Source organism: Sturnira hondurensis, unplaced genomic scaffold, assembly GCF_014824575.4.
Source record: "Sturnira hondurensis isolate 20B ecotype Veracruz unplaced genomic scaffold, ASM1482457v3 Scaffold0007797, whole genome shotgun sequence".
Classification (NCBI taxonomy): Eukaryota; Metazoa; Chordata; class Mammalia; order Chiroptera; family Phyllostomidae; genus Sturnira; species Sturnira hondurensis.
In genome coordinates this window covers 1,836,805-1,863,251 of record NW_028080428.1, presented here as the reverse complement: position 1 = coordinate 1,863,251, position 26,447 = coordinate 1,836,805, and the positions used below count along the sequence as shown (strand labels likewise).

Sequence of the window (26,447 nt, the reverse complement as noted above, 5' to 3'; positions counted from 1 at the left end):
CTCAGATGCCAGGACACACAGGCAGGACGTGATGGGTATCCTGGAAGGCCCGGCCTTGTCCAAGTGTTCTGGGCTGTCAGTGCACAGCAGCGCCTGGGATCCAGCAGCGGCACAGCTCCTCGAGGCCGCCCCCGCCAGATGGAGGGGTCAGGCTGGGACCACAGCACGCATGTGAAGGCTGTGCCGGGAGGGCCAGGCACGCAGCCAGCTGTTCGCTCTGCAGCCCAGCTCCGTGGCCTGGGCCCAGCACACCTCCCCGTCAGCAGAGAGGCCACTGGGGCCTTGGGAGCAGCATAGAAGGATTGGGGTGGGGCTGGCCAGAAACCCAGTGTGACAGGCACTCTGTCTTCTCTGGACATAGGTCAAGGAGGCAACATTCTCTGTTCACTTCCAGGAAAAAGAAAGGGTGGAAGGAAGATTAAACTCAGAAGTTACACTCAGAATTTACTTTTATTTCTCCAAAAGTTGTTTCCGTGTCTGATTCATGCAGAAAACCACAAAGCCTTCTTGCTTTTTCTGAGAATGCTGCGTCCACAGCCAGTTCACTCTGGACTCGGAAACAAACGTTCCCCCAGGGACGCTCACCCAGAGCCGGGGCCAGCTGCACACGCCTCCCTTGCTGCCTCTCCTTCCCAGCTGGCCGCCGCCTCTCCTTCACCTTCCAAGGTTGGGGTCTTGTCTGCAGGCTGCGCCCAAGCTCGGTGGCTACAAGGGTGCACACAGTGGGAGCGACAAAGTACTGGAGACCTCAGATCCTGACCACCTGGGCGGCGACACAAGGACTCCGCCTCCGCTCCCCGTCAGTGGTCTGCCTCCTGAGGTAGAGTCGACCATAGGTGCCCCCCACCTGCCCTTTGGTGAGGCGCCCAGGGTTCACACAGATACAGCCGAGGATGTCCTGGGAAAGGAAGGGAGGACACTGGGTTTCAAAAGGCCAAAACCAGTGAGACTGATGTGACCAAGTTGGAACCATCTAAGAGCTGGATGCCGAAGAGGGTTTTGTAGAACGGAAGGAAGGCAACCAAACACATCTTAAGTCAAATATGTTAACTTATTAATGGGAAACTCTGGGTTCCTTTAGTAGAAGGAACCTTCATCTCTGAGACAGAATGAAGAAGGTGACTGAGCAGGGTGACAATTAGCTCCCAAACTTGGAGACACTCCTGACATGGTTATTGTTTTCCAACAAGAAGTTCACCTCTTGAGGTTGAACTGGCTCTGGTTTGGCAAGAGGAAGACTGGCTGGGTGGAGTCCCCCAGGGCAGGACCCAACCCCAGGCGGGCAGCGCCTCAGTGGCAGAAAGGAGAACCCTAAGGCGCCCTCCAAGTTCTCTGGGCTGGACGCTTGGAGGTCAGATCAGAATTCAAGGGCAGGGGCAGGTAAGTGCCCTCAGGGCACCCTGGCACCTGAGAATCACTGTGTGAGGGCCATCCTTATGGTTTCTGGGACTCCTAGGCTGGGCTGACCCAGCACCAAGCTCTAGGGGGACAAAGGAGCAAGGGGACATCACTTACTTAAATATTCTACCAACAGATTGTTTTCTAGTCCTACTGCCTCCCCCATGACACGCACGAGGCCACCATGCCCACCAGCAGACCCCGAGGAGTGGGTGCCGGGGGGGTCTAGAAGGGAAAACTGAAGACCGGTTCTGGCCTGTCTGGGAAAAAGCAGAGTTCAAACTTGCCTTCACAAAGTATCTCAGCTCTGATGGGATTACGAAGACATCTGGGGTGACAGGCAGCTGTGCATAGGCATAGAAATTCTCATAGTCAATGGCCATGTCTTCCTGGGGAGGGTACAGTGGGTAGTAGCTACAGAGACGGGAAGAAGCAGTCAGCAGCAGCTGATTCAGGACCCTCCCTCCCAGGTGGATCCCCTGTCACTGGTTCCCAGGATGTCACAGACTGTCATTTCCTTTCTTCTCTGTGTTTGAGGGACAGAACACAGGCTCAACACAGGGTGGAGTGCCTGGTTGTGGCCTGGGGACAGAGCTCTCAATCCAGTCTATTGGAGCTCCAGGGCCCCGAGCACTGTCTTCACAGGCAGTCATTCCAGCAAGCGGGCTTACCTCCTCTGCGTCAGGATGTGCCTAAGGATGCGGCTGAATCTGTCTGACGTTCCAGAAGAACTGGGGAGGTCAGAAAAGGAGTGCAGAAACTGGTTTTTGGTTTCTATTTCTCTTCAAGGAGGCCTCAAGGATTTAATAAACTAGAGAGAGGCTACATGGCCAAGGCAAAGTGACAAGAGGATCCTTTTGGGGAAGTTTAAAGACCCACCCACAAATATTAACTCGGTCTGTTTCCACACAAGGAGGGGAGCAGGACAATGAGTTAAGAAGGGAAAAAGTAGGAATCCAATGCGATTGAAATGAAGGCAGCTAGATCATGCCAGAGCATACAAGCTGCATGTAGCAGAGCGCACAGGCAAGCCATGTAGCCGAGGTGACCCTTGCACTTTGAACCTCAGCCAATCAGCACACACCCCTGTTCACACGACTTGAGGCTACGCTGCAGATTTGGCTGCATGTGACTCTCTGCAGTTACACGCTGCTCTGGTGCAGAGAACAGCCTTCAGGGTTCATAGGTCATCCTCCACTGAAGACACCCATCAGTCACGGACGTGGGAGGGGAAGGAAAGCAGATGAACTTCCTCAACTATAGACCAAGTTAAATGCAGACAGACAGACATGGTTTTTTGCGCTCTTAGATGCTGAAGAGACTAGTAGTAACAGAAACAAAGGCTCCAGCCACTCGCCTCACGTGGCCAAAGGGCGTGGCAGAGGGTCAGCGTCCTGCCCTCGGGGCTGGAAGATGTGCCTCACCTGCTGATCTCCTCGGCCCCCATGTGGAGCAGCAGATCCGTGGACGTCAAGCCAAAGACCACGCCGTTTATGGAGANTCATCCTCCACTGAAGACACCCATCAGTCACGGACGTGGGAGGGGAAGGAAAGCAGATGAACTTCCTCAACTATAGACCAAGTTAAATGCAGACAGACAGACATGGTTTTTTGCGCTCTTAGATGCTGAAGAGACTAGTAGTAACAGAAACAAAGGCTCCAGCCACTCGCCTCACGTGGCCAAAGGGCGTGGCAGAGGGTCAGCCGTCCTGCCCTCGGGGCTGGAAGATGTGCCTCACCTGCTGATCTCCTCGGCCCCCATGTGGAGCAGCAGATCCGTGGACGTCAAGCCAAAGACCACGCCATTTATGGAGAGGCTGCAGGGATCGGACACGAACTGCACTCGCTAAAACGAGAAGGGGCCGAGAATCTCCAAGGGCTGGCCAGCCCAATGAAAGGGAGACCAAGCCAATGTACAGTAAATTACAAGCATGTTTGCCTGTTACAAATAGTAGCTTCAGATTCAGCCCCTCCGGTCCAGGCGCATGCAACCCCTGGTCCCAGCACACACAGAAGACAACAAGTCGATGCTTCCTTCTCGCATCGATGTTTCTCTCTCTCCCTTCCTCTCTTTAAAAGCAATGAAAACATGTCCTTAGATGAGGATTTAAAAAAAAAAAAAAGCCTCAGGCCCTGAACATGCCCAAAAAGGCGTCTGCATCCTCAACACTCCAGGGACAGAGCTGGGTCACCTGTGACACATTCAATTCTGCAGGTCAAGGAGGAAACACTGGTACCTTTTTGTCCTCATGAGGCAGGTCAGGGTAGCTGAAGGGCGGCTGTGGGTACACAGGCTCATGGTGCACATCTCTCAGCGATGGGACAAAGACGAGGTGCGAGCCGGAGCTATTTCATAAAAAAAGAAAAATCACCGAAAGGGAGAAAAGTAAGTGCAGGTGAGTGAGAGCAGCTGGATGACAGTAACACAGCAGCACCTCTTGTATGAGATGCTGCTCCCGGGGAAGAATTTCAGAAATGAGCTCTCCTATGAAGAGGACACCGTGGGGAAGGCAATTTGTGCTCACTTATACACATCTCCCTGGACCTGGAGCAGGTCACCAGGACATGCTTTCTCTTGGCTCTGCATGATGAAAAGAGGGGACAACTGTTTGGCAGAAAAGGAGAAGTGCCCTGGTTGGGCAGCTCAGTTGGCTAGTGTTGTCCCGATATGCCAAGGTTGTGGGTTCGGTCCCCAGTCAGGGCGCATACAAGAAGCAATCAATGAATACATCAATAAGTGGAACAACAGAACAATAAATAATAATAAAAAAATTTTAAGGAAAGAAAGAAAAGAAATTGGGATCTAGAAAATCTAGAGAGAATTAGAGCCTGGGAGCCAAAACTGAAACCAAAGTCCTGCCTCCTTGCACTATGCGAATGGATGCGGCTTAGAAGCGTTGGGAGTCTCCAGCCAGGGCCAGAGGGCCCCCGGGGGGACCTGGCATGCTGATCAGACCTGGAGACTGCTTCACATCTAGAAGACTGAACTGCAACCTCCTACTGACCAGACACTGGGTCACAAACTTGACATGGAGGACAGAGACGTCTTCAGCGTGGCGAGGAGCCAGCCCTGCCCCTCACGGAGAAGCGGTGCCCTCAGTTTTCATTTCTGACTGCAGACAGTCTGGTGAGGTTGAAAGGCATATTTAACAGCAACGATAAAAGCACAGCTGACAGATGTCTCCTTTGATGGAAGCAGAAGGGGAATCTACAGGGTTACAACATATATGTGACATAAAAACCTTTCACTCTGGGAGCCGACTGTTTTATCCTCCCCAGCCACACAAAAGAAAAAGGAAAAAAGTCCGTTTCCTTGGTTCCCTCAGTTGTGCTCAGCAGAGGGGCCCATTATAAACTGAACAGGCACAAAGTGTGACTCTGGGGGCTTATTTAAAACCCACCATTAACTCTCACTGCCAGCTCTCTCTCTTGCTTACAGTGTGTGGCCTTGCAGAATGTAGCTAATGTCCATGGCTGCTTCTTCTATGGGACAGAGGTGTTGGTGACTGCTGTCACACTTGTCACTTACTGGTCATGCCAGTTCATGTGAACCGAGATTTCTACAGCAGAAAATCAGAATCTTGAGGCCAAAGGAACGTTGTGTATTCGCTGCAGCCCCCCGACATTAACAAACTGACTGTACAGGCCCATGCCTACCAGGGTGGGCGCTAGAGGCTAGAGATAGACCGGGGCAGCCCAAATGGGACCGGCTCTGCTCCAGGTCCCAAGGGCCCAGTCTGTGATGGACATGAAGGTACCGCTGGCTGCTTTAGTTTTTTACACTTTTATGTATGATTTTAGAGAGGGAGAGAAACATCGATTTGTTCTTGCACTTATTTGCGCATTCCCTGGTTGATTCTTGTACGTGGTCTACCTGGGACTGCACCGCAGCCCTGGTGCATCGGGGCGGTGACACTGAGTGACTGAGTGACTAAGTTGCCCGTCTGGGGCCAGCTGGCCACTTTAAAGATGGAATCACTCCATCTGAAACAGTGTAGGCGCTGGAAGAGCAACAGTTAAGGAGGAAACCGCTCTCTTGCTCAGGGTTATACGCTGGCTGTAGGGGGAGGGTCCGGGAGAAAATTCCAACTATGCTGAGTGTTGCGCAACTTCATGCATCTCGGTGGGAGGGCCCCACGCAGGCCCGGCGCCTGTGAGGGAGGCGCTTCCTCACGGGGTCTGGTTTTTACTGAGAAACCAGCTTCACGCTCTGCACATCCAACCTCTTAGGAATAAGAAGTTCCCCAAACGAGCACCTTTTACGTACCATTCGGGGAGAGGTGGGGCAGCTCCCCCAGCACCAGGCACACACTGGCCACAGATGAAAGTGCCTGGCCGTGCTGGGTGCCGCCCCAGGGTAACAAAGCCGGGTCTGTTCTTTGTTTGCGCCACTGCCGTCCATACCACAGGGGGTGAGGGACCCACAGAGAACCCGGCCTCACACGGAGCACCCAGCCAGCGCTGCAGCCCAAGTCCCCACAGAGGAGCCCTAATGGCTGACAACACAGGGACACCCGTTTGGGGGGATTTACATCCTGAGCTCCCCAGGTCTGAGGAACTCTCGGTACAACAGACCTGGAACCAGAGGGAAGGCACTGCGCCACCCTCACGCGGGGTGGGGGGTGGGGTGCGCCCCAGCCTGTCACTGCACGGTTCAAGGCCCCTGACTCTGGGTGATCGAGGGCTGTTTCCGGTCCTCGAGGCCTACCGCACTGGCCACACTGCCGGCACAGGAAGGCAGTATTCCCACTGATCGACTCTGGGATCAGTTCTCACGGCCAAGGGGTGGAAGATTATACATCTTATTGTAAAAAACCACCTTTGTTACAGACTTGTTTTTAAAAGCTCAGCCTCGGGAATGTTTGTTTTTTACGAGTTCAGCTACAGGCAAGCAAGTCCCCAGAGGAGACCCATCACCTACACCGATGCCTTTCAAAGCCTGGCACTGGTGCTAAAGGGACAGGAAGTGATTCTTCCTGGAATAGCCCCCCTTTTCCTCAATCAGAACCGCACATCTGGTCACCCCATAACCTTCCACAGATCCTTCCCCTTGGTCTATGGCAGGGATTCAAGATCCCCACCCTCCCTGAGTTTCTACCACGGCTTTCTTAGGCCACTAATGATGCCCGACTAACGTGGGGAAGCAGTGAATCAGGGGAAGGCCCTGGGCTCACGGGAAACAATCTCGCGCACAACAAGATCTGGGATCCCCCGGGATTGGCTGTGTAAGTCACCCAACGCCTCTCGGCATCACCCTGGGAAGAGTCCCGTGGAATATGAGTGTGTACGAACAAAGTGAGAAAGGGAAGGAAGTACAGAGAGAGCACGGGAAGAGCAAAAGTCAAGTATGTTTATCTCAGGGTTTTATGAAGATGCCTCTTGACTCAGCATCTGTGCACTTGAAATTCAAGAGTTCTATCTGATCTCTAGTTCAAAAGGATGAAAGACGGGAACTACCCCTCTCTTTGAACAGTTTCGTTTTTTTTTTGTTTTTTGTTTTAGTAGGAAGCTTAGGAGAAATCTGGGCAGCTTAAAAGGCAGCAGTTTTGAATTCTGACCTTCGTGTCCCTTCAATAATCGTTCGTAGACACTGCTTGAAAACATCTTCAAATGGACTGGTCAGCAGACAGTTCTGCAAGAAAAGGTTTGAAGGGCAGACCTTGGCGTTCACTCATTTCACATTGGATGGCCCTATGTACCAGCTGTGGAGCTGAGAACTGAAGGGAATGCAAAGGACAGATGTCTGTCCTCAAGGACCTCAGTCCAGCTGGGGACAAGAAAGGAGGTCGGGGAAGAGTCAACCCTTCTGAGTATGAGCTGAAACACTGAAAAGGAGGAGCATTTTGAAATGTCTTCTGTGAAGGGAAAACATCCTGTGAACAAGGGTAGGAGATGTCCAGGGAAGGGCCACTTGTGTCAACACACCAAAGGACAGCAAGGCGTGGGTCAGGGGGCCGAGGGAAGCTGCTGGTAAAGCTGCTTTGCAGCTCTGTGGCCCCCAGACCCTTGCATCTGTGTGGTACTCTTGGGCTTTAGCATCGGGCGTCACAAAGAAACACCAGGACTCGTGTATTTCTATTTCCCTCCCTCAGCTTCCAACCGCCCTTGCAGTCTGGGGAAATAAAGCCCTCGCATTCTGTACCTTTGCTAGATGCCCTGCCATGATGTCTTTCTGCGGGGATGAGATGCAGGGTGACTCCGAGATAAAAGCAACAGTGGGGGCCCACTGAATGGAAGTACCACCACCCTCCCCTCACCCCAGGCACTCACCTCAACCTGTTCATGCTTAGCATCCAGGAAAGGGCCAAACTGCAAACAAGGCGGAGGGGAGGAAGACAGGCACCAGATCAGAACCTTAAGTGTCCACGAGTGCCTTCACAGACCCCTCTGTCCCACCAAGGCCGTGGGAAGAGCCTGGGACAGTTAGCAGATGGGGCAGGGCACCCAGCCAAGATCAGACAGGAGGCCATGGGCCCTGGACGCAGGGAGGCCGACATGGTCCCGTAACCAGTTGCACAGCCTCCTGCAAACACGGGCTTCTCCCCAACTCTCTGTACGTGGCAAGGGAAGCCTACCACCCTGCTAACAGGGGGCCTTTGAGCCTAAAGAGAGAACAGTTCAGGGCCTGGAGTCATGAGACTGAGGCAGGAATCTTATAAAGACAGTAGGGGGCAAAACTGTCAGGTTTTAGATGAGGTGGGGGCCTGCAGATCACGTGCGCCTCTTCAGAGACATAGATGAAGAACAAAAAATATATTTAAAAAGAAGGACAATCTGACACACTTCCTAAGAGTTTAGATCCGCACCAGACCTTTTTCTAAAGGCGAATCCCTGCCTTCCCCTGAGGGGCCCTGCCAGGGGAAGCTGCCCTAGGAGGGCCTCCTACCAGGACACAGACGTCAGGCCGGTCTAGGTTGATGACGGTGACCAGGTCGAGCAACGGGTCATACGTGATGCTGTCAGACGTGGTATACGGCCCACAGGCCACCAGAACTATGGTTTGCTCAAATTCTATGAGACAAAGTTGTAAGGTGTTGATTAGAAAATGCTGGGGTGGTGGGAGAAGGACAACGCAGGCCCTGGACACCTGGGCCCAGTCGATTTCTTCTCACTCTTTGAAGCTGACCGAGCCCCGCCCGCTCCTCACGCTGCTGTAAACACATTTTCTGAGAGAGCGCACAGTACGGTCAGCTCCTCCAGTTCACCCCCCTCAGGTCGTCTCCGAGGACGACTCATAAACCGTTCCCGTGCACGGGGTGCTGGCCACCTCACTGCCGTTCCTCAGCAGGCTGCTTCCCTGACAAACATGCCTTAGAATATTTTGAAGCAAAGTTTGCTAAAATTTCTCTTTGTCTTTTTCTATCTAGTTTGGTTACCAAATAACTCTAGGCTTTCTTAGAAATTCATCTAATTAAAAAAAAATATTTTATTTACTTATCTTTAGAGAAGGGGAAGAGGAGGAGAGAGGGAGAGAGATACACCCATGTGCGGTTGCCTCTCGCACACCCCCAACTGGGGACCTGGCCTGCAACCCAGGCATGTGCCCTGACGGGGAACTGAACCAGCGACCTTTTGGTTCCCAGTCCAGTGCTCAATTCACTGAGCCACACCAGCCAGGGCTCATCTAATTTTTTAATGAGCCTTTTATTTTGGAATAATGTCAGAATTGTAGAAAAGTTGCCAAGAGAGTGGAGTGGCTGTATGCACACCCTCCACCCAGTGTCCCCCGTCTGCCAGAGTGAAGGAGCTACCGCTGATATACCGCTGATGACCATTTCTGACTTCATGCGGATGTTGCCTGTTTTTTCACTAATGACCCTTTTCTCCCCCAGAACCTAATCCAGAAAACCACACTGCATTTAGAGACATTCTTTTTTAAATAGTTCCTAGGTCTCCCTTTTTGAAGTGACCTTCAAATGCCGACTCCCATCAGAGGTGAAGGACGAGGCACCTGCAGATCACGGGTGGTCAGACCCTGGCTCCCCTACGTCCTCAGGGCCCACGGTGCACTCACAGCTTCCGTGCTTCCCTGGGGCCTGAGGAGCCCTGCTCTGGCCCCTGGCCCGCCACCCTCGTTGCTGGCACAACTGTGTTTGAGCCAGAACTTACCTCCATCCTCTTCAGTGGGCTGATGAAATGGAAGTGGCACACCCTTAAAGACCAGAGAGAAGCAGGTCTGAGGGCTTGCCCCAGGCACTGCCATGGTAAGGAGCGGGGTGGGCACTGACTAGGGCATGTTGTTTGCAGGTGTCTTGATCCTTGGAGCTAAAAGCTCACAGAACTGATGGTACCTGCCATTTTTCTGTATCTGATCAGAGCCACACACACACACACAAAAAAACAAAAACCCCAGAAAATGGGAGGCCACAGCAAAACTCATATAAAACACCCAGCAAAAAGTAGGAACAAAGTGCCAGTAAGGAGGCACTAAGTAAGGAGGGGTGAGCAGGGACAGGTCACTTACAGCCTGTGGGCCAAATGTGGCTACCAGCTATTTTTCTAATAAAGATTTACTGGCACAGCCACACTCACAGTTTACAGGTTATCTATGGCAGCGATTGCGTGACACTGGCAAAGCCGATGTGGTGACAGAGACCAAGAGACCTGCAAAGCCGCTGCCTAGCCCTTTACAAAAAGGGTTTGCTAAGCCCTGGCCTAGAGGCAGGTTCTCACCCTAGAGAGAGGATCGAGAGGCAAATAAACAGGCCCCTAAAGTGGACAAACCACATCATGGCAGAAGACCAGGAGGAGGGGCGGGCACCGCTGTGGTTACCTTGTAGAGTTTAGTGGCGACAAATTTTCTCCCAGTGGTGTTGATTCCTTCCATAATTACAACCTGAAAGACAAGAAGCAAAACAGGATTGCAAGATGGGAGATAAACGAGAGGTCGGGAATCAATTATTTTGATACAATTAAAGAATTGTCCAGCTACTTTCGCTTGCTAATGGTCAACTCGAGAGTGTTTTTCTAGAAAACAGATTAAGGGGGTTGTATTAGTAATCATAATTATGTTTTCCACTCATGACCTAATTTTGACAACAGTCTCATGAGGTAAGAATTCTTCTTCCCATTTTACAGATGAGGACACTCTGGCTTTGAGGTTAACTACCATGGCCATAATCACAAGCCATGTGGGGTGGAGCCGGGATTAGAACCCGCACAGTGAAATTCCAGAGCCAAGGTCAGAACATACCAGGGAAAGCTGGAATCCCTACACTGGTGTCTGCTCTTGGGACTGTGCTCCCGCCACATCTCATGGCAGCAGAGGTCAAAACCCAGGGGCAGCAGGCCAGCGATGAAACGCTGTTCCCGAGCCACAGCCCACCACACATACTGTCCACGCATACTGTCCTCATTCCATAAGGTGCATGCCGCACCCCGGCTCACCTGTCCGGGAAACAGAGAGTATTCCGTAAGCTCAGACAAATCCACGGGGATGCGCGCGCCAGAGGAGTGTTCCCGGTCTCCCTCCAGAATCACTGACTTGCTGTTCAGCTTTCCGTTGCTGTCACAGCCGATCTGGCCCAGCAGGGTGATGGGCTCCTATCACGGGCAGGTTGCAAAAAAGAATGATATAGCCTTTGGGACAGAGGCTCAAAATCTGAAGTCAACACACTGAGTAGTAGCAGGCAAATCTCAAGTAACAGTAAACATCGTTTCGGCGGGGTATCACTTTGACCCTGAGGTGATCAGATCATTACGGACAAAAGGGGCGTTAGAACTCTTAAAGCAGCGGTATCAAACTCATTTTCATCAGGGGCCACATCAGCCTCATGGCTGCCTTTAAAGGGCCAAATGTCATTTTAGGGCTGTATAAATGGAACTAAGTACTCCTCAACTGGGGGCAAGGAGCTCGGCACCGCCACTGGGTAGAAACAAGGCATGGGGCCAGATAAGACAAGGTGGAGGCCTGGACTCAGCCCGTGGGCCTCGTGTGTGCTGCCTGCGTCTGCCCACCCAATGCTGGAGCTCCTTAGGAGGCTCCCTTAGGCTTGAGCACCTCCAGTGAAGGGGGGCCTGTCCTGGCACCCCCAAAGCAGCCCACTGCACCTCTGGACAGATATAATTGTTAATGATAGCTCACGTTCACTAAGCTTACTAAACACCAGCTCTAAAGGTTTACATGGATCATTTAGTCGCCACACCAAGTGTGAGGTGGGAACTATTACTGCACCTTTTTCACAGATGAGAAAACAGAGCGACGGAGACACTAGATAATTTGGTCAAGGTCAAACAAGTGACTGAAGCCTGAATTTGAAGCTCAGAAGTTTGGCTCTAGAGCCATATCCTTAACCACACACCTTACTGCCTCTCAACCGGAAGTTCTTTGTTAAATTGGGCTGAAATTTCTCTTCCTGCGGCTTCCTCTGCTCCGTTCCCACTCCTTGGGGGCAACTGAGGAAGTCTAACCTTCTCCCACAAGATCACGCATGCTTGCCACCCTGCACTGCTTCCCCTCAGTTCCCCCCAGACTTCCTCATACTACATAGCTTTGCATCATCTTCCCCAATTGGTCATTCCTCTCTTGAATGAAAACATATGCTGGAGGTAACTTAGAGGCTCTTCTAGAACACATCTCTCCTTAGGATAAACGTTCTAGAGAAAGCCCTGGTACATATGCCAGACTAAATCATGATGTAGAGACCATGAGCAGCAGCTTATTCATAACAGAGACCAAGCAAGGAAGAATGGCCATTTCTAGAACTCCCACCATTGCTGCTGTCCTCACACTCTGGTCCTAGAAGACTTAAAGCCTGCCACCTCTGCTATGTCGTGAACTAAACCCAAGTGCAAAGACAGTGATTGTGTCTGGTCACAAAACCAGAGAGCATTTGTAAGCCTTTCCTGAGAAGGACCTCTTTCACCAAATCCAACCGGGACAGTTGTTCTAACCAGAACGTAGGCAGGTGAAAATGGAAGCGAGAGGATGCCTTTCGCCTCGGATTAGAAAGGACAACATTAGGAAGGACTATCAGAACAACTCTTACTTGTGCTGGAACTAGAACAGGAGTAAAAGCCTCAATCTTGTAATGTTCCTTGAGTTCACTGCCAAGTTCTTCTATCTTACAGGTCAAAACTGAAATCCCAGAGGGGAAAAAGTGTTGCGTTTAAGACGTTTCACTTGCCAAGAACAGAAAGAAAATAGAGCACATTGTTAAACATTAAAGCCAGTCATTCTACAGAGGCGGGAAGGGTACTTAGATCTGGCCAATTCACGCTTTTTAAAACTTTCCCCAGGCAGCTTCCCAATACCGAGTCTGGCTTTCCCTCTGGCCAGGGGCTCATGTGGCACAATCCCAGAGTCAGCACAGATCCCCAGCCCCCAGCCTCCTTTTTCCTCAGGTCATCAGTGAGGGTTAGGGCAAGCCAAGGTCAACCTGGACAGTCTCTCACTCTTCCTAAGAAGCCATAAATGTTGCTGCTTTCTTTAATACTTTCATTGGCTTCCTTTACATAATCCAAGTGACTGTTACTGGGAAATGGTTCTATGCTTCTCCTTTAGCACGTTTCTTTAGCAAAGGGAAGTTGCGTGGGAGAATGACTGAGAGGGCCATGTCCCTCTACTCACTCACAGGGGCACCCAGAGGACAGCTACCAACTTATACGTTCAAAGGAAACATCAGAACTTGTTCTGCAGCCCAACTGGAACTTTGCTACTTACTCTAAACCCTTCCAAGTGGTTTTACATCCTCCAGAATTTAAAAGGGAACAAATCACCTTCTCGGACGTCGGGGAGCTTCTGAAACATGAATTTGTAGCTCCCAGTCAGAGACTCTGGACTCCCCAGGACCTTCAGGCCGATGACACCGGCTCCTCCTCTCCCGGCCCAAGACACTCCCTGCGCCAAGCCGAAGGTAGTAACCACTTCACCTCGGTTATTTCTCGAGTTGTATTTCTGAGAGGGAGTAGCACTAATTGGGAGCAAAAGAGATTAACATTTTACTGTGTTCATATATAAAGGGAGAGAGGAATAAAATGAGGTTACCTTTTGGAAATGAGAACTGGAGAAAGGTCAAGTTGGACTCACATTTTATAAATCTAATCAACTTAATGGGGTTGGACACCCAGGCCTTTAAGGAATTTCAGGAATGAAGGGTCGAAGAATACCACTGAGCAATACCGAACATGTTCAGAGAAGTTTAGAGACAAAGGCATATTTTAAAAAGTCGTTCTCCTGGCTTAAAACTAAACAAAGCAGAAAAACCTCAAACTCTGAACTGATTAAAAAGCAAGCTTCAAGTACCATTTTCTTTTAGCATGTAGCATTTATTAGAACATCTCCAGAGCCCAGAACTTTAGACAAGCTGGAAGTTACTATGCGTGTATATGATACCTCACAATACAGTTTGAGGTAGAAACAAACAGCAAAATGCAGTTAAGTGAAATGAATCAACTGTCCCCAGTCTCCATGGAGGTGGAGATGTAATGAATCCAGTCAGCTGGTGAACAAACATCCCCATTCTCCAAGGCTCAGCTGACAGTTCTCCTATTTCCACTCCCGGCTGGTAAATTACACCTCTAAGAACACTCAGACATCGCTATCTGCTCAGATGACAATGAGGTCTCCCAATCCCCCGGCAGTGAACCTAGCTTACCAGGAGGGCTATTTAATAAAAACAGGCTTCATCCAATGCACCAAAACTCTGCACGGACCAGTGGGATGTGGGCCCCACTGAGAGGGCTGCCGTCGCTCCTCCTTTCCCAGGAGAAACTGAAAATGACTCAGTTAATTAGCTCTATCTCCAGGGCTGCCTCTGCCTGAATAATTTAGAAGTTACTTTCATATATTACAAAACCAGTTTCTGATGCCGGCTTTATTAGCACACGTTTAAAAATGTCTAGGCAGCACATCCCCGACTTCTTCGAGCCTCTCCTGGGAAGCTCTGCGGGACGTCTGTAACAGCCGGCCCTTTAAAGCGGCCAGACTGTCACACAGGGTCAGCTGCACTGAGGCCCCCGGCTTTCCCAGGACCGCTCCTTGCAGAATACGACTGCCACAGCAGTGCTGGCCCACCCACGAGAGCCATCTCTATACATCAAGTTTCAAGACTCTTATAAGTCCAGAAAGCTGGCTTCTAAAAAGTCTGAGAACTCCCCAAGGCAGTAGCGGACCACACAAAAGGTGACCTGTCCTGCAGAATCCAATGACTGCTCATCGGGAATGCCCGCTACCACCTCCTCCCTAAAGTGACGGCGCAGAGGAGCCTTGAGCTTTGCCTTGTCTGGAAGAAGTGATCCACAGCTGAGGTGGCAGCCTCAATGGCTCCCTCGATGGCTGGCAGGACTGTCCCTCGGTCGCACCCCGAAGTGGCAGGACCTAAAAACCTGTCTTCCACGCTGCACGGCCCTCACCTACGGAGTTCCTAATATGAGAGGTGTCACACGTAGATTTCGAAAAAAATCACCCGTGATTGTGGAACCAGGTACGGAGGTGGCAACAGGGACAAAGTACCGATTAAGTCAGTGCAGGTTCACAGCAACAAGAAACCTCCCAGAAACCAGCTGGACCCTCAGGCGGAACAATGAACAGGTTATGTAACATTATGAACAAAGATATGTGCTTTTCTCTGTTAACAAATCACTACCTTAGACTGAACAGAAAGCAACCCAACAACACAGCAACCAACAAGCAGGTGAAAGGCCGCCGCTGGCACTGGCACGGCCGCGAGGGCCTCGGGCGCCTGAACAGCCAGGTTGTTTCCAGCAGAAGATATCAGTTCCCGATCTAGGAAACGAGCCCCAGAAAAGTGGGTGGAAAGTGAGTTTCCTTAATTACTGTAAGAAACAGTAATTTTCCACACAGGAAGACAAAGGAGGGAGGGCAGAGAGAAAGAGCCAGCTCACGGCGGAGGTATCCAACCGCCCTACTTAATAAGTCACTCTGTGGAGCCAGCCTCCACCAGATAACCGGAGAAAGGGGAGGGCGGGTCAGCTTTTTGGCAGCTGACTTAATTCTGATCATACCTTGGAGAGAAGCTGGATGGCGAGAGAAGCTGATGGGGGCTGCGAGCGGATGCCCTCCTTTTCGTGAGGGGTGTTTCTGGGGTGGTGACAGCTCGCTTCTGAGAACCCTAGAAACAAAACAAAACACAAAAGCCCACTCCCTCTTGGCCCGGGTTATTAATTAAGTGCACAGTTCCATAGGAAGAAGGGAGCCGGGCCCCAGTGGAGGCCCTGAGACGGGGCTGGGTCTGGGGGTCCCATTGGCGGAGAGCAGTCCCATCAGAAATCTTCAGGATTGTAACCCAGCATTCATCAGAATACCGCCCCATGTTGAAGGCAATTATGAAAAAGTGCCGACATTTCCTAAAACAGACCGCCAAGAGGTCAATCTGTCCTGTCAAATCATTGGTCTGTTCCCTTTCTCTCCCACCTCTCTCTGCTTCAGAACGCGTGTGGGTTTAACAGTGCATGCGGTTTGACCTGCGTGGACGCGTTTTCCTCAGTGAGAAGGGATGGGACCACGTTACTACTTATTTTGGCAAAGTCAACCACACATTTTCAAAATTAGAGAAGGGAATGACTCAGGCAGATAACTCCGCTGAGCTCATACTTGGAGAGTATTTAGCAAACACCTCACTGATGGTCACTTTTGGGTTTTGCTTATCAACAAGAATCCAAAGACACACCCAGAGTGGAGGATGAAACCCACAGCCGAGACCCACTGCTTCTCAACGCATCATAACTGACCTGACCGAGAGAGCAAAGGCAGATCCTTGCCCAGACTTCAGCCAAGGCCAGCGAGTCTGGGGAGGAGTTCTCTGCCCTTGGGCTCCTCCTAGTGGCGGAGCTGAGTCCTGCCACCAAAGCTGCCTACAGTGATGACTGTGAGACAAGCCACCAGGGAACAGGTTCAAAACCATCACTAAGGAGCTGGAATGGAAACTGGACTTAAAAAGGCTCTTATGCTACCACCCTATACAATCAACATTTTTACTGTTCCTTTCTAGTATTTTAATATTTTGTAACAATATTAAAGTTACAATCTTTAGTTACAATAACAAGTCACAATCTTAATTTAAGTACAAATCTTTAAGTACTATGTATACTAATTTTTTAAAAAAATATTGTATTTACTTATTTTTAGAGAGAGGGGAAGGAAGAAAGAGGAGAGAAACATCAGTGTGTGGTTGCCTCTCACACGCTCTCCACCAGGGTCCTGGCCCACAACCCAGGCATGTGCCTTGATAGGAATTGAACTGGGCAGCCCTTCAGTTTGCAGGCCAGCACTCAACCCACCAGACCACACCAGCCAGGGCTCATTTTTTAAATATTAATTATTAGCATTTTCCCACAACACCACAATCTATCCTTTTTAGTAGCTGTGCTGATCAAATTGAAATATAATAATTTACATAATGACTTCTCTCTTGCTGGATGTATGAGCTGCTTATAATTTGGGTTAATTATAAATTATGCTGAGACGCATATCTCCACGTTATACAGATTTTCTCAATTTGGATTATTTTCTCAGGAGAAAAAGTTCTTCCTATTTTACTAGGAAGAGCTGTTGTGTCAAAGATAGAAGACTTTATAGTTTTGATATATTTTCTCAAACTACTTTCCCAAAATCCACTTCTAATGTGCCGTGCACTCTGGGACGCTCGGGCCGATGCTGTGCAGGGATCATTTCAGGAGAAAGAGTCCGCCTCGTGGGACGTGGCCAGGCAGTGCCACTCTGGGAAGCAGTCTCAGTTCTCTGGACCTCGGCCCTGCTGTGGAACCGCACTGTGTCAACAAGCCACCTGCTGTTTCGCTCCTCAGGGATGGGCTCACTCTGACCGAGCTCACAACACCCACTGCGAACACCACACATCGGCCTGTCCCCCTAAAATGAGAAGCCCAGGCAGCGCCGGATTCTCGCAGCACACCGGAACCCGAGTTACAGCCCAGGAGGCCAGCGTGCTAATTTACTAGAAATATAATGCTGATGGTATGGGAACTTCCAAGCCTCAGGCTGACACATTCTCTCCCATCAGGGACACGGGGAAAGCCAGCTTATAACCAGATTTATGGTGAGCATGAAGGCAAACAAATTCTTGTCAGCTGCACAAGTCAGATGTTTGATGATGACAAGCAAGACCAATGACCCCCACTGTTGTAACAGGAGTGAGCCTGCCCCATGGCCTAGCAAAGTCAGGTGGCCTCAACCTGGCACTGTTTGTGTGGAAAGGCCACCCTGGCACGACTCTTCTGTCACAATGTCTTTGGTGCGTGGTCTAACAATGACCGAGCAGCTTCCATGGGATGGGGACTGTTCTAAGCACACTACCCATCTCCAGGCCAGACCCACACTGCGTCTCCTCTGAGCTTCTGACCTGTTTCCCATTGTTTGCTCATTTCAACCCAGCTACTTAGCTCTGACTCCATGGTCACAAATCCTGATTTGAAACTGAGCCTCCCAAGTACTTCAGTAGCAGGAATGGGGTGCCCCAATGTGGCACTTCAGCCTTTGAAAGGACGCACACTTCAACGGTGAGTTTGCTTCTGACTGACACATTGGTCTGCTGAGAGTTGGGCCACCATGAGCCAGTTCCCTAGAATGTGATTAACGCTGGGTATACAGGCAAGCCAGATAAATTCTGGAGCTGCGAAGTTGTCAATCAGATCAACAGAGTGGTGTCCCTGCCAGTTACTGCGATTCTGTTTGATGCNAGCCTTTGAAAGGACGCACACTTCAACGGTGAGTTTGCTTCTTTTTTTTTTTTTTAAAGATTTTATTTATTTGTCTTTAGAGGGGAAGGAGAGAGGGAGAGAAACATCAATGTATGGTTGCCTTTTGTGCGACCCCTGCTGGTAGTTAGCCTGCAAGGAACCGGCCTGCAACCCAGGCATGTGCCCAGACTGGGAATTGAACCTTGATCGTCTGGTTCGCAGGCCCGGTGAGTTTGCTTCTGACTGACACATTGGTCTGCTGAGAGTTGGGCCACCATGAGTCAGTTCCCTAGAATGTGATTAACGCTGGGTATACAGGCAAGCCAGATAAATTCTGGAGCTGCGAAGTTGTCAATCAGATCAACAGAGTGGTGTCCCCGCCAGTTACTGCGATTCTGTTTGATGCCACCCAAAGAACTGCCCACTGCCCTCTTTCAGAAGGTCTGTCCTCAACAACTACTAATGAGCCAGGCACTGGGAGAACAGCGGTGACCAGAACAGCCTCTGTCCTGGAGGAGCTTGCATTCTAACGGAGGGAGACAGACTAAAACAAAGAGCAAATGCATAACATGCCCCACGGTAATAAGTTCTATGAGAAAAACAAAACAATAAAAGAAAGAGGAGCCTTGCTATTTTAGGCAAGTTTGTTCCCTCTGACAAGGGGACATGAGGTGGACCTGTTTGGTGTGAAGAGCAGCAAGGAGACCAGAGTGAGGAGGGGCACAGGAGGACAGAGGGAGTAGGGACTGAACCTCACATACCCACAGACTGAGTTTACTAGGTTACTAAGGAAGATGCAGAACGGGTGGAGAGCTGTGTGCAAGAAAAACCTGGCCTATCACGGGAAAGGGGCGCTCTGGCTGCTGTGTAGAAAACCGTTTAGAGATGGACAAGCAGAAAGAGGCCAGGGGACCAGTTAGGAGGCTGTCCCACTCACTTAGAAGGAGATGATGATGCTGGGGACCTGATGGTGGCAGTGGAGGTCGTGAAAGGGGCCCAGATCCTGGCAGGAAGGCTGATGTGACTGGCGAGTTGCATTTGGGGTGCGAGAGGAAAAAAAGACTCGAGGAGGTCTCCAAAGTCCCTGGCCTGAACAAATGGAAGAATGGAGGTGCTTTGCACTAAGATTTGGACTCTCGGAGAAGACCACCTTTGGGGGAAAACCAAGTGTTAACTTTATAATCTCTCAGAAAAATCTTATTACTTTCTTTAATATTATGTACACCTGGTTTTGTGTTAGCAACTTAGCAGGGTACATTTTTAGCTTTCTTGCTCTCCACAGGCACACTGAAACTATTTACCTTCTTTCTTACAATGTAACATACTTGGAAAAATTAAGGCTTACTTCATGTTTGTGGATTTCCACAAACTTATTTTGTATAAAGGGTAACCACTATTACTAATACCTTGCTTTGGGCTTTGCACTTTACATATTAATTTCACCTTCAAGACCTCTGAGACAGATTATTATACCTTGGCTGTGAGCTTCTGGGGGGCAGAAGCTCCCTCCATGCCTGTTTCATTTACTGCACAGTGCCTCACACACAGTAGCTGCTCAGTAAATGAATAATGAATCCTAATTTTATAGGCAAGGAAACTACAACTCAGAGAGATAAAACAACTCACCCAAGGTCACTTAGGTCTTTGGACTCAGGCTTTGAGGGCGATGCTTTTTCACTGCCCTACTCTCTCTCTCACACTGGAATCCAAACTAGAATTGGATGAGTCAATTATAGTACATCCAATTGATAGTAAACTATACAACCATTAAAAAGAGTAGTACTCTGGCTGGTGTGCTCAGTGGATTGAGCACCAGCCTGCAAACAAGAGATTGCCAGTTCGAATCCCAGTCAGGGCACGTGCCTGGAATACGGGCCAGGTCCCAACCTGGGGATGTGTGAGAAGCAACCAAATCTCCTGCACATTGATGTTTCTCTACCTCTCTTTTTTTCCTCCCTTCCTGTCCCTCCAAAAGTAAATATATAAAATCTTTTTTAAAAAAATCAGAAGAGGCCCTGGCTGGGTAGTTCAGTAGAGCATCATCCCAATGCTCCAAGGCTGCAGGTTCGATTCCTAGGCAGGAAACATAAGGAGCAACCAACAAATGCATAAATAAATGAAAAAACAAGTCACATGTCTCTATTTCTCTCAATCTCTATCTCTCCCTTCCTCCCTCTCTAAATACAATGAAAAAATGTCCACAGGTGAGGATAAAAAAATGTAAAAAAATAAAAATAAATAGCCCTGGCTGGTGTAGTTCAATGGATGGAGCGCAGGCCTGCGAACCAAGGTGTTGCCGGTTCAATTCCTAGTCAGGGCACATGCCTAGGTTGTGGGCCAGGTCCAGCAGGGGGTGTGTGTGAGGCAACCACACATTGATCTTCACACCCTCTCTTTCTCCCTCCCTTCTCCTCTCCCTAAAAATAAATAAATAAAATACTTTAAAAAATAAACATAAATAAAAAGAGTAGTTACAGAAAAATCATATTTATAAAAATTCTATGATATGTGAACTAAAAAACAAAGGATAACCACATGTTCATAAGGACTGTAATTATGTAAAACACATGTGCCTGTGATTGGGCAGGAAGACGCATAAGTGGAAATACGGTAGGAAATATACAGAAACTGTGTGAGGGTTCATTTTCTCTCTCAGAACTTCAAATGTCATGATGTTTTTAGAAAAAAGAAAAAACACAATTTGCCGAATGCCATTCCCAAACACTGCAAACTCACCTTAGAGGGTGTGGTGTATGAGTTCAGGAGGGTCTCCTCCTCGTCCTCTGCTTCAATTCTAGCCACAGCAGTTAAGAAAGATAGCAATAAACTTCCCCTGGAAATCTAAGGCAAGGGTTGCTTGGACAGAAACCTGAGAAGTAAGTACTTTTCATTTTAGTTTATAAATTATACACAATAAACAAATTATGAAATAGAACACGTGGCTTGAGGTCGAGCCCTCCAACAGAAAAGGATACAGCTCCTGAATGGAAACAATGTCCCTGGCCCCTGCGTGCCCGCTGTCCTTGCAGGCGCTGTGGCGGACTTTGGACAATCTTTTGCTCAGAAACTGAGGGAAAAAAGATAATGAATATAGTATTCCAAAGTCAAATATTAAAGGAGGCGTTTTCCACAGCCACAAGATAGTAACAGGCTTTCAAAATATAATGAAAGATATAAAATTCCTCCAAATAAGAATTAAGATGATGTTCGTGATCAACTAAATATAAAGACTTATTCTGTGACCGTTGCTCTATAACACATATCGATTCTAATGGTAGCACCAATTACTTGTTAAAGATCTCCCACCAGTTAGGCATAGTCTTAGGTGATTTACATCCATTGTCATTTAATTCTTACAATAACCCTGAAAAGCATGGAGTGTTAGAACCACTGACAGAAGAGGGAGCTAAGGCGGAGACATCAAGTCACTTGCCCAAGCTCACGGTGGGCCTGGAAGCCAGATCTGAGCCCAAAACTCGCACTCTCCTCGCTGGGTCATACCGCCTCCCCTACGGAGCAGTGACGGAGAATCCCACGAGGGGTTTCCTTACATGGCGCCCTCACCTCACGCTCAAAGGAGTTCAAGATCTCCGGGGTAAGGTGACCTTTCTGCGTGCTGGTGCAGAAGGCGACGAGCTCGCCAACCATCCCCTCCTCGTTCTGGCCATACAAAACGCACAGCTCTGCTACTGTGGAGGGAAAAGCAGACCAGTAGGCACTCAGTTTATTTCTTGAAGCTTAAAGCTTGAAAAAAGAAAATAATCCTCTATTTATTCAATCCACATTTATTCAGCACCTACTGGTACCAGGCACTATCCTAGGCACGAGAATATAGCAAAACAGAGAAGAATCCTTGTCTTCGTGAAGCTCACTACTGGCAGGTGACAGAAAACACACAAGAGGTAGCACCTATAGGCAAACGGTTAAATGTGCTCTGTAGACAAGTGAAGCCAGGAGAGGGATCAGGGAATGGGAGAAGGGTTCAGCTATTTTAAACACACAGATCAGGAAAGGCTTCACTGCGAAGAACTCTTTCGAGTAAAGACTTGAAGGGAGTGAAGAAACGAGTCTCACAGTGATTAAGGGAAGAGATTTCAGGCAAAAATCCAGAGGTTGAACAAGATCAGCCAGGTTACGGTGGCTGGATGCAGTGACAGGGGAGGCATTCTTGGCCACTGCAATTGCCCTGGGTAGTACTCTGAGCAAGCTGGGAAATCTAGAGGGCTGGAACAGAACAGTAACGTGATCTGACTTCCATTGACTGAAGGGGAAGAGGGCAGAATCAGGGGAGCCAAGTAAGAGAATCATAGTAAAATCCAGGTGAGAGATGATGGTGGCTTGAATCAAGGCAGTAGCAATGGCAGTGGGGGTGGCCAGAAGGGGTGGGAGTCTGGACAGGATACACACGAAAGGTAAAGCCAGTGCGACCTGCTAACTGGGCGTGAGGTCTAGAGAAAGAAAGGAAATGATGCTGTTTTTAGCCTGAGCACCTGGAAGGATACAGTCACTATTTTATTTGTTTCTCTTTTTTTTGGCTTAAAAATTTTTAAATAGATTTTCTGAATATTTTCTTGGGTGCAGTCACTGTTAACTGAGGTGGGGAAGACAGCAGGAGGAAGTCCTTGGAGGGGAAAGAGGAGATACCAGGGACTCAGTATCGGAAGTGCAGGGCTCGCCGTGCCAATCAGACAGCCAACTGGAGCCGTCAACTGGGCAGCTTGGCCAGGCCAGCCTGCAGTTCAGGCAAAACATCTGGGCTAAGGCATAACAATGGGACTCATCAGAAACACAGGGATGTAAAGCCATGAGACCAGATGAGGCCACCAAAACAGTGAGAGTGTCTGGAGGCTCAGGACAGGGGCGGGGGGTGAATCTGCAGAGCCTGAAAAGCGGGGATGAGCACGGTGGGAGGACAGCCCCAGGGGCGTCAGAGAGGCTAAGAGAAAACCCTGTTTTAGAGAAGACATGAGGAACTGTCAGATGTTGCTGATAACTCAAAATGAGGACTAGAAAGTCACTCCTGGTAGCCAGATGAAAGTCACTGATGGCCTTGAGAGAAGCAGCTTCAGTGCAGTGGTGGAGATGACAAAGTTGACTGTTAAGGAGAAAAAACCCTAAAGACAGCAAGTACAGGCAACCCTTTTGAGGACATTTAGTGTCACTGGGAAGGAAAGAACTGAAGTGGGAAGTGGAGTCAATAGATTTTTTTTAAAGGCAGTAGTGAGAGGCGCATCTCTATGCTATTAGGGGAAAAATCTTATAGAGAGAAAAATACAAAATGTGTAAAAAGAGAAAATTACTGGAGTGATGACCTTAAGAAGATGAGGAGTGGGATTTAGGACTCAAGCAGAGGGTGTGGCTTTTGCTAAAAATATGGAGAATTTATTCATTGTAACAGGAAGCAAGGCAAGGTATATGGAACAGACATGGGTAGGCAGGAAGGCGTCGTGTTCTATCTTATAGAAGTTTTCTAACAGCTCCTATTTTTTCCAGTAAAACAGGCAATACATTCATCACTGAGAGAGGGAAGAAAGATGTTAAAGGAGAAGGTGGAAAAGAGTCACCTAGAAGACTCAGAGTGAACAGGCCAGGAAGACCTAGTATGACTGCCAGGCAGTACTCAAGTCCCACTGGGGTCAGTGATTATGAATCCACAGTCTACAATTCCAACACCACTGCCAGCGCCGTCCTGTGAGTCGGAAGCCACAGGCACCTTGGACTGAAGCCTGTACAAACCTGGTTCACACACTCATTTCTCATTTTGACTTCAAGCTCATCTGGTAAATTTCTATCATTGAGTTTCTCATTTAAGTCTCCTTTTAGGAAGACAGAGAACTGGGCATAAGAACTTGGAGTATTCTGATCTCTCATGGGAAATTTACATGTTAACGTTAAAAAAGTTCAAAGTGTTACCCTGGCTGGTGTGGCTCAGTGAATTGAGTGCTGGCCTACCAACCAAAGGGTCATTGGTTCGATTCCCAGTCAGGGCACATGCCTGGGTTGCAGGCCAGGCCCCGGTGGAGGGGCATGTGAGAGGCAACCACACATCGATGTTTCTCTCCCTTTCTTTCTCCCTCTCTCTAAAAATAAGAAAAAAAAAGGTTAAGGCAGGTGCACATTCATCCTATTTCTAAAACTGAGAAACTCTGCATCTCCCCAGACTTTGCTTCAAATAAGTCCTTACACTGTCCCAGAGCCTGACCGATACCATGGACCGATGTAAGGGAGCTCGAAGGGAACGGAGGCTGGGTTCACGGACCAGCACAGGCTATTACCTCTCCCGGTCCGTTTCTGCACTGTAAGCAGCCGACAAGCTCCCTACAGTCCCTTCCGAAGCTAAACCCACCCCCAGGACCTCAGAGGAAGGTATACTCGCACACAGGCTACCAACAGCTCTGATGAGAAGTGCTGGAACGGGAGGAGTCAGCAATAAAAAGCCGCATTTCAAAAGCCCCAAACCTCTTGCTTCGTTGTAGAGGCTTAAGGAATTTCCAAACTGGGACAAGCCAGCCCCCAGAGCCTCGTCTGTGGGAACCTGCAGGGCACGTCCCAATCCCACCGTTCTGAAACTGCGCTGATTTAAAACCGTCTCTTGTGTTCTTATTTTCGAGTTGGGGTCCCAGCAGTATTCTGTGAGAGTTTCAAAGTCCCCCTATCCCAAATCCCAAAACTCAGTTTAACGTCTCTCCCACTCTCCGAGACGTCTGGTCTAGGGCAGGAACGCCCGGAAGCGCTCCCTTGGGGCTCCAGGCGACTGAGAACGCGGAGCCGACCGCGGACCTCGGCTGGGGTCCCGGGAGGGGGAGGGACTCACATTTTTCAGTCACAGACTCGTCGCAGTCTAGGCCGAAGATCTCCAACTCCTCCGCCAGCTGCTGGGCGGACACGGCCATGGCGACGCAGGAGGGGGGCGGGCCCACCCGGCTCCGACCTGCGTCCAACAAACCCACCAGCGTGGAGATCGTTGAGCAGGACGAGGTCCCTCTGATCCTTTTAGCGGCCCGGGGGACCGAGACCGAAGGTGGCCAAATAGCCCCACACCTCAGGCGGCCAGAAGACCCCAGGTGTCAGTCAAGGGGAAACACTTTTGCTTTTCTGTAGTGGTGGAAGCCGCCAGACGCCCGAAGGAATGGAGCAGAAATCTCGAGAAGTCGCTCTCCAGGAGGGAACAGCCTACTTCCTAAAAGCTACCGCTTCCTAAAAGCAAGAGGTTTGGTAGGTTCTCAGTGACCCGCAGAGAACACTCGCGCCGAGGAAAACCCGCCAAAGGATTTGTGTTGGTGCACGCATGCGCGAGACCAGCTCCAACCCCACCCCTTCCCCTCTGCGGCCTTCTAGTTCCCGGTCTCTGCGCGCGCACGTGCGTCCAAGGGCGCGTGCGCACAAACTCCTACACGCCCGCTCGCGCGCCCGCGCTTTGCGGCGGGGCCGCCCTACGACCGCTGCGCAGTTTGTTTCTCGCAGGCCGCGGACTGTGCACACCCAGGCAGTGGACTATGGGCACCCAGGCCTGCGGGCCCCCGCACTTAACATCTCTGTGGCTGCCCCGAGTGCGTATTTTCCAGGACCTGCCTGCTTTGCGAAGGTCCGTGACGCACACGAGTCATTTAGTTCCGTGCCTTGCTGCGCAGGTGCTGTCATATACATTCCCTCGGATTACCCATTCTGTGCCCTGCCCCGGAGAGGAAGGCCTGTCTTCCCTTCTCTGCCCTCCTATCATCTCTGCACTCGGCGTGCCCTCCTTCCTTAAAGGGCGAATTCGTCAGGGAATCTCATTGCCGTAATGACCGTTATAGTTATCACCTTGGTCCCAGCCGCAGTGGTGGGTCTGTTTTCTGGACCTGTGGCATTTTTGGTGGAAAAGGAGTGGAAAGGTGACAAATGCCTTAGTTTTGGAAGTTAGGTTTTTGCGTCGTTGGGATTTCCAGGTAGAAGTACCCAGTGGGCGACTGAAAGCTTGGGAGTGAAGATGGCTTCACTAAGGGCAAGAGAGTTGAGAGGTAAAATGAGAAGAGGGCCTTCCCCCAGAAATAGCTCCAAATTCTTTGAGCGGAAATCTTTGGCTCAGCTTAGATCAAACAACCCTAGGCATCACACTAAATGGGATGATAGGCTTGTAGAGTCTATCTAAAAAACAGTTTGGCAACATAATCAGGAGCCTTGATTATGGCAACATAATCAATAGGAGCTAATTGAGGGAGTATAGAGTTTTTACCAAAGCAGGGATTCTCCAGACTGTGCCAAACGACTCCTGGGGACAGCTCAGGGACAGCTCAGGGTATGAGACGGGAGGCGAGGACCACAGAAAGTGAAAGCGCGCTGTCCCGGCCTCCGTGGGGCAGTGTGGAGCTGGTTAGAGTCTGCATATCAACCACAGCAGGGATTTGGGGGGA

The 26,447-nt window shown here is 49.8% G+C and overlaps 1 protein-coding gene across 2 annotated transcripts; it reads right to left on the bottom strand.

Annotated features, from left to right (window-relative positions):
* Positions 1-431: 431 nt before the first annotated feature.
* On the bottom strand, positions 432-25,156 carry POLA2 (DNA polymerase alpha 2, accessory subunit). Of its 2 annotated transcripts, XM_037053173.1 has the most exons (19): positions 24,869-25,156; positions 21,619-21,743; positions 21,030-21,121; positions 20,791-20,848; positions 15,364-15,470; positions 13,117-13,310; positions 12,387-12,475; positions 10,786-10,941; positions 10,172-10,234; positions 9,508-9,550; positions 8,285-8,409; positions 7,669-7,707; positions 6,957-7,030; positions 3,636-3,744; positions 3,205-3,244; positions 2,823-2,889; positions 2,070-2,129; positions 1,686-1,812; positions 432-898 (listed from the first exon to the last, which is right to left on the bottom strand). In XM_037053173.1, exons 1-19 carry the CDS (start codon positions 24,945-24,947, stop codon positions 749-751), a joined length of 1,797 nt encoding a protein of 598 aa, XP_036909068.1. In that variant the 5' UTR covers positions 24,948-25,156; the 3' UTR covers positions 432-748. The 2 variants fall into 2 exon arrangements, with proteins under 2 accessions (XP_036909068.1, XP_036909067.1); XM_037053172.1 differs by lacking the exon at positions 2,823-2,889 and having other exon boundaries at positions 3,138-3,244.
* Between the last annotated feature and the right edge of the window lie 1,291 nt (positions 25,157-26,447).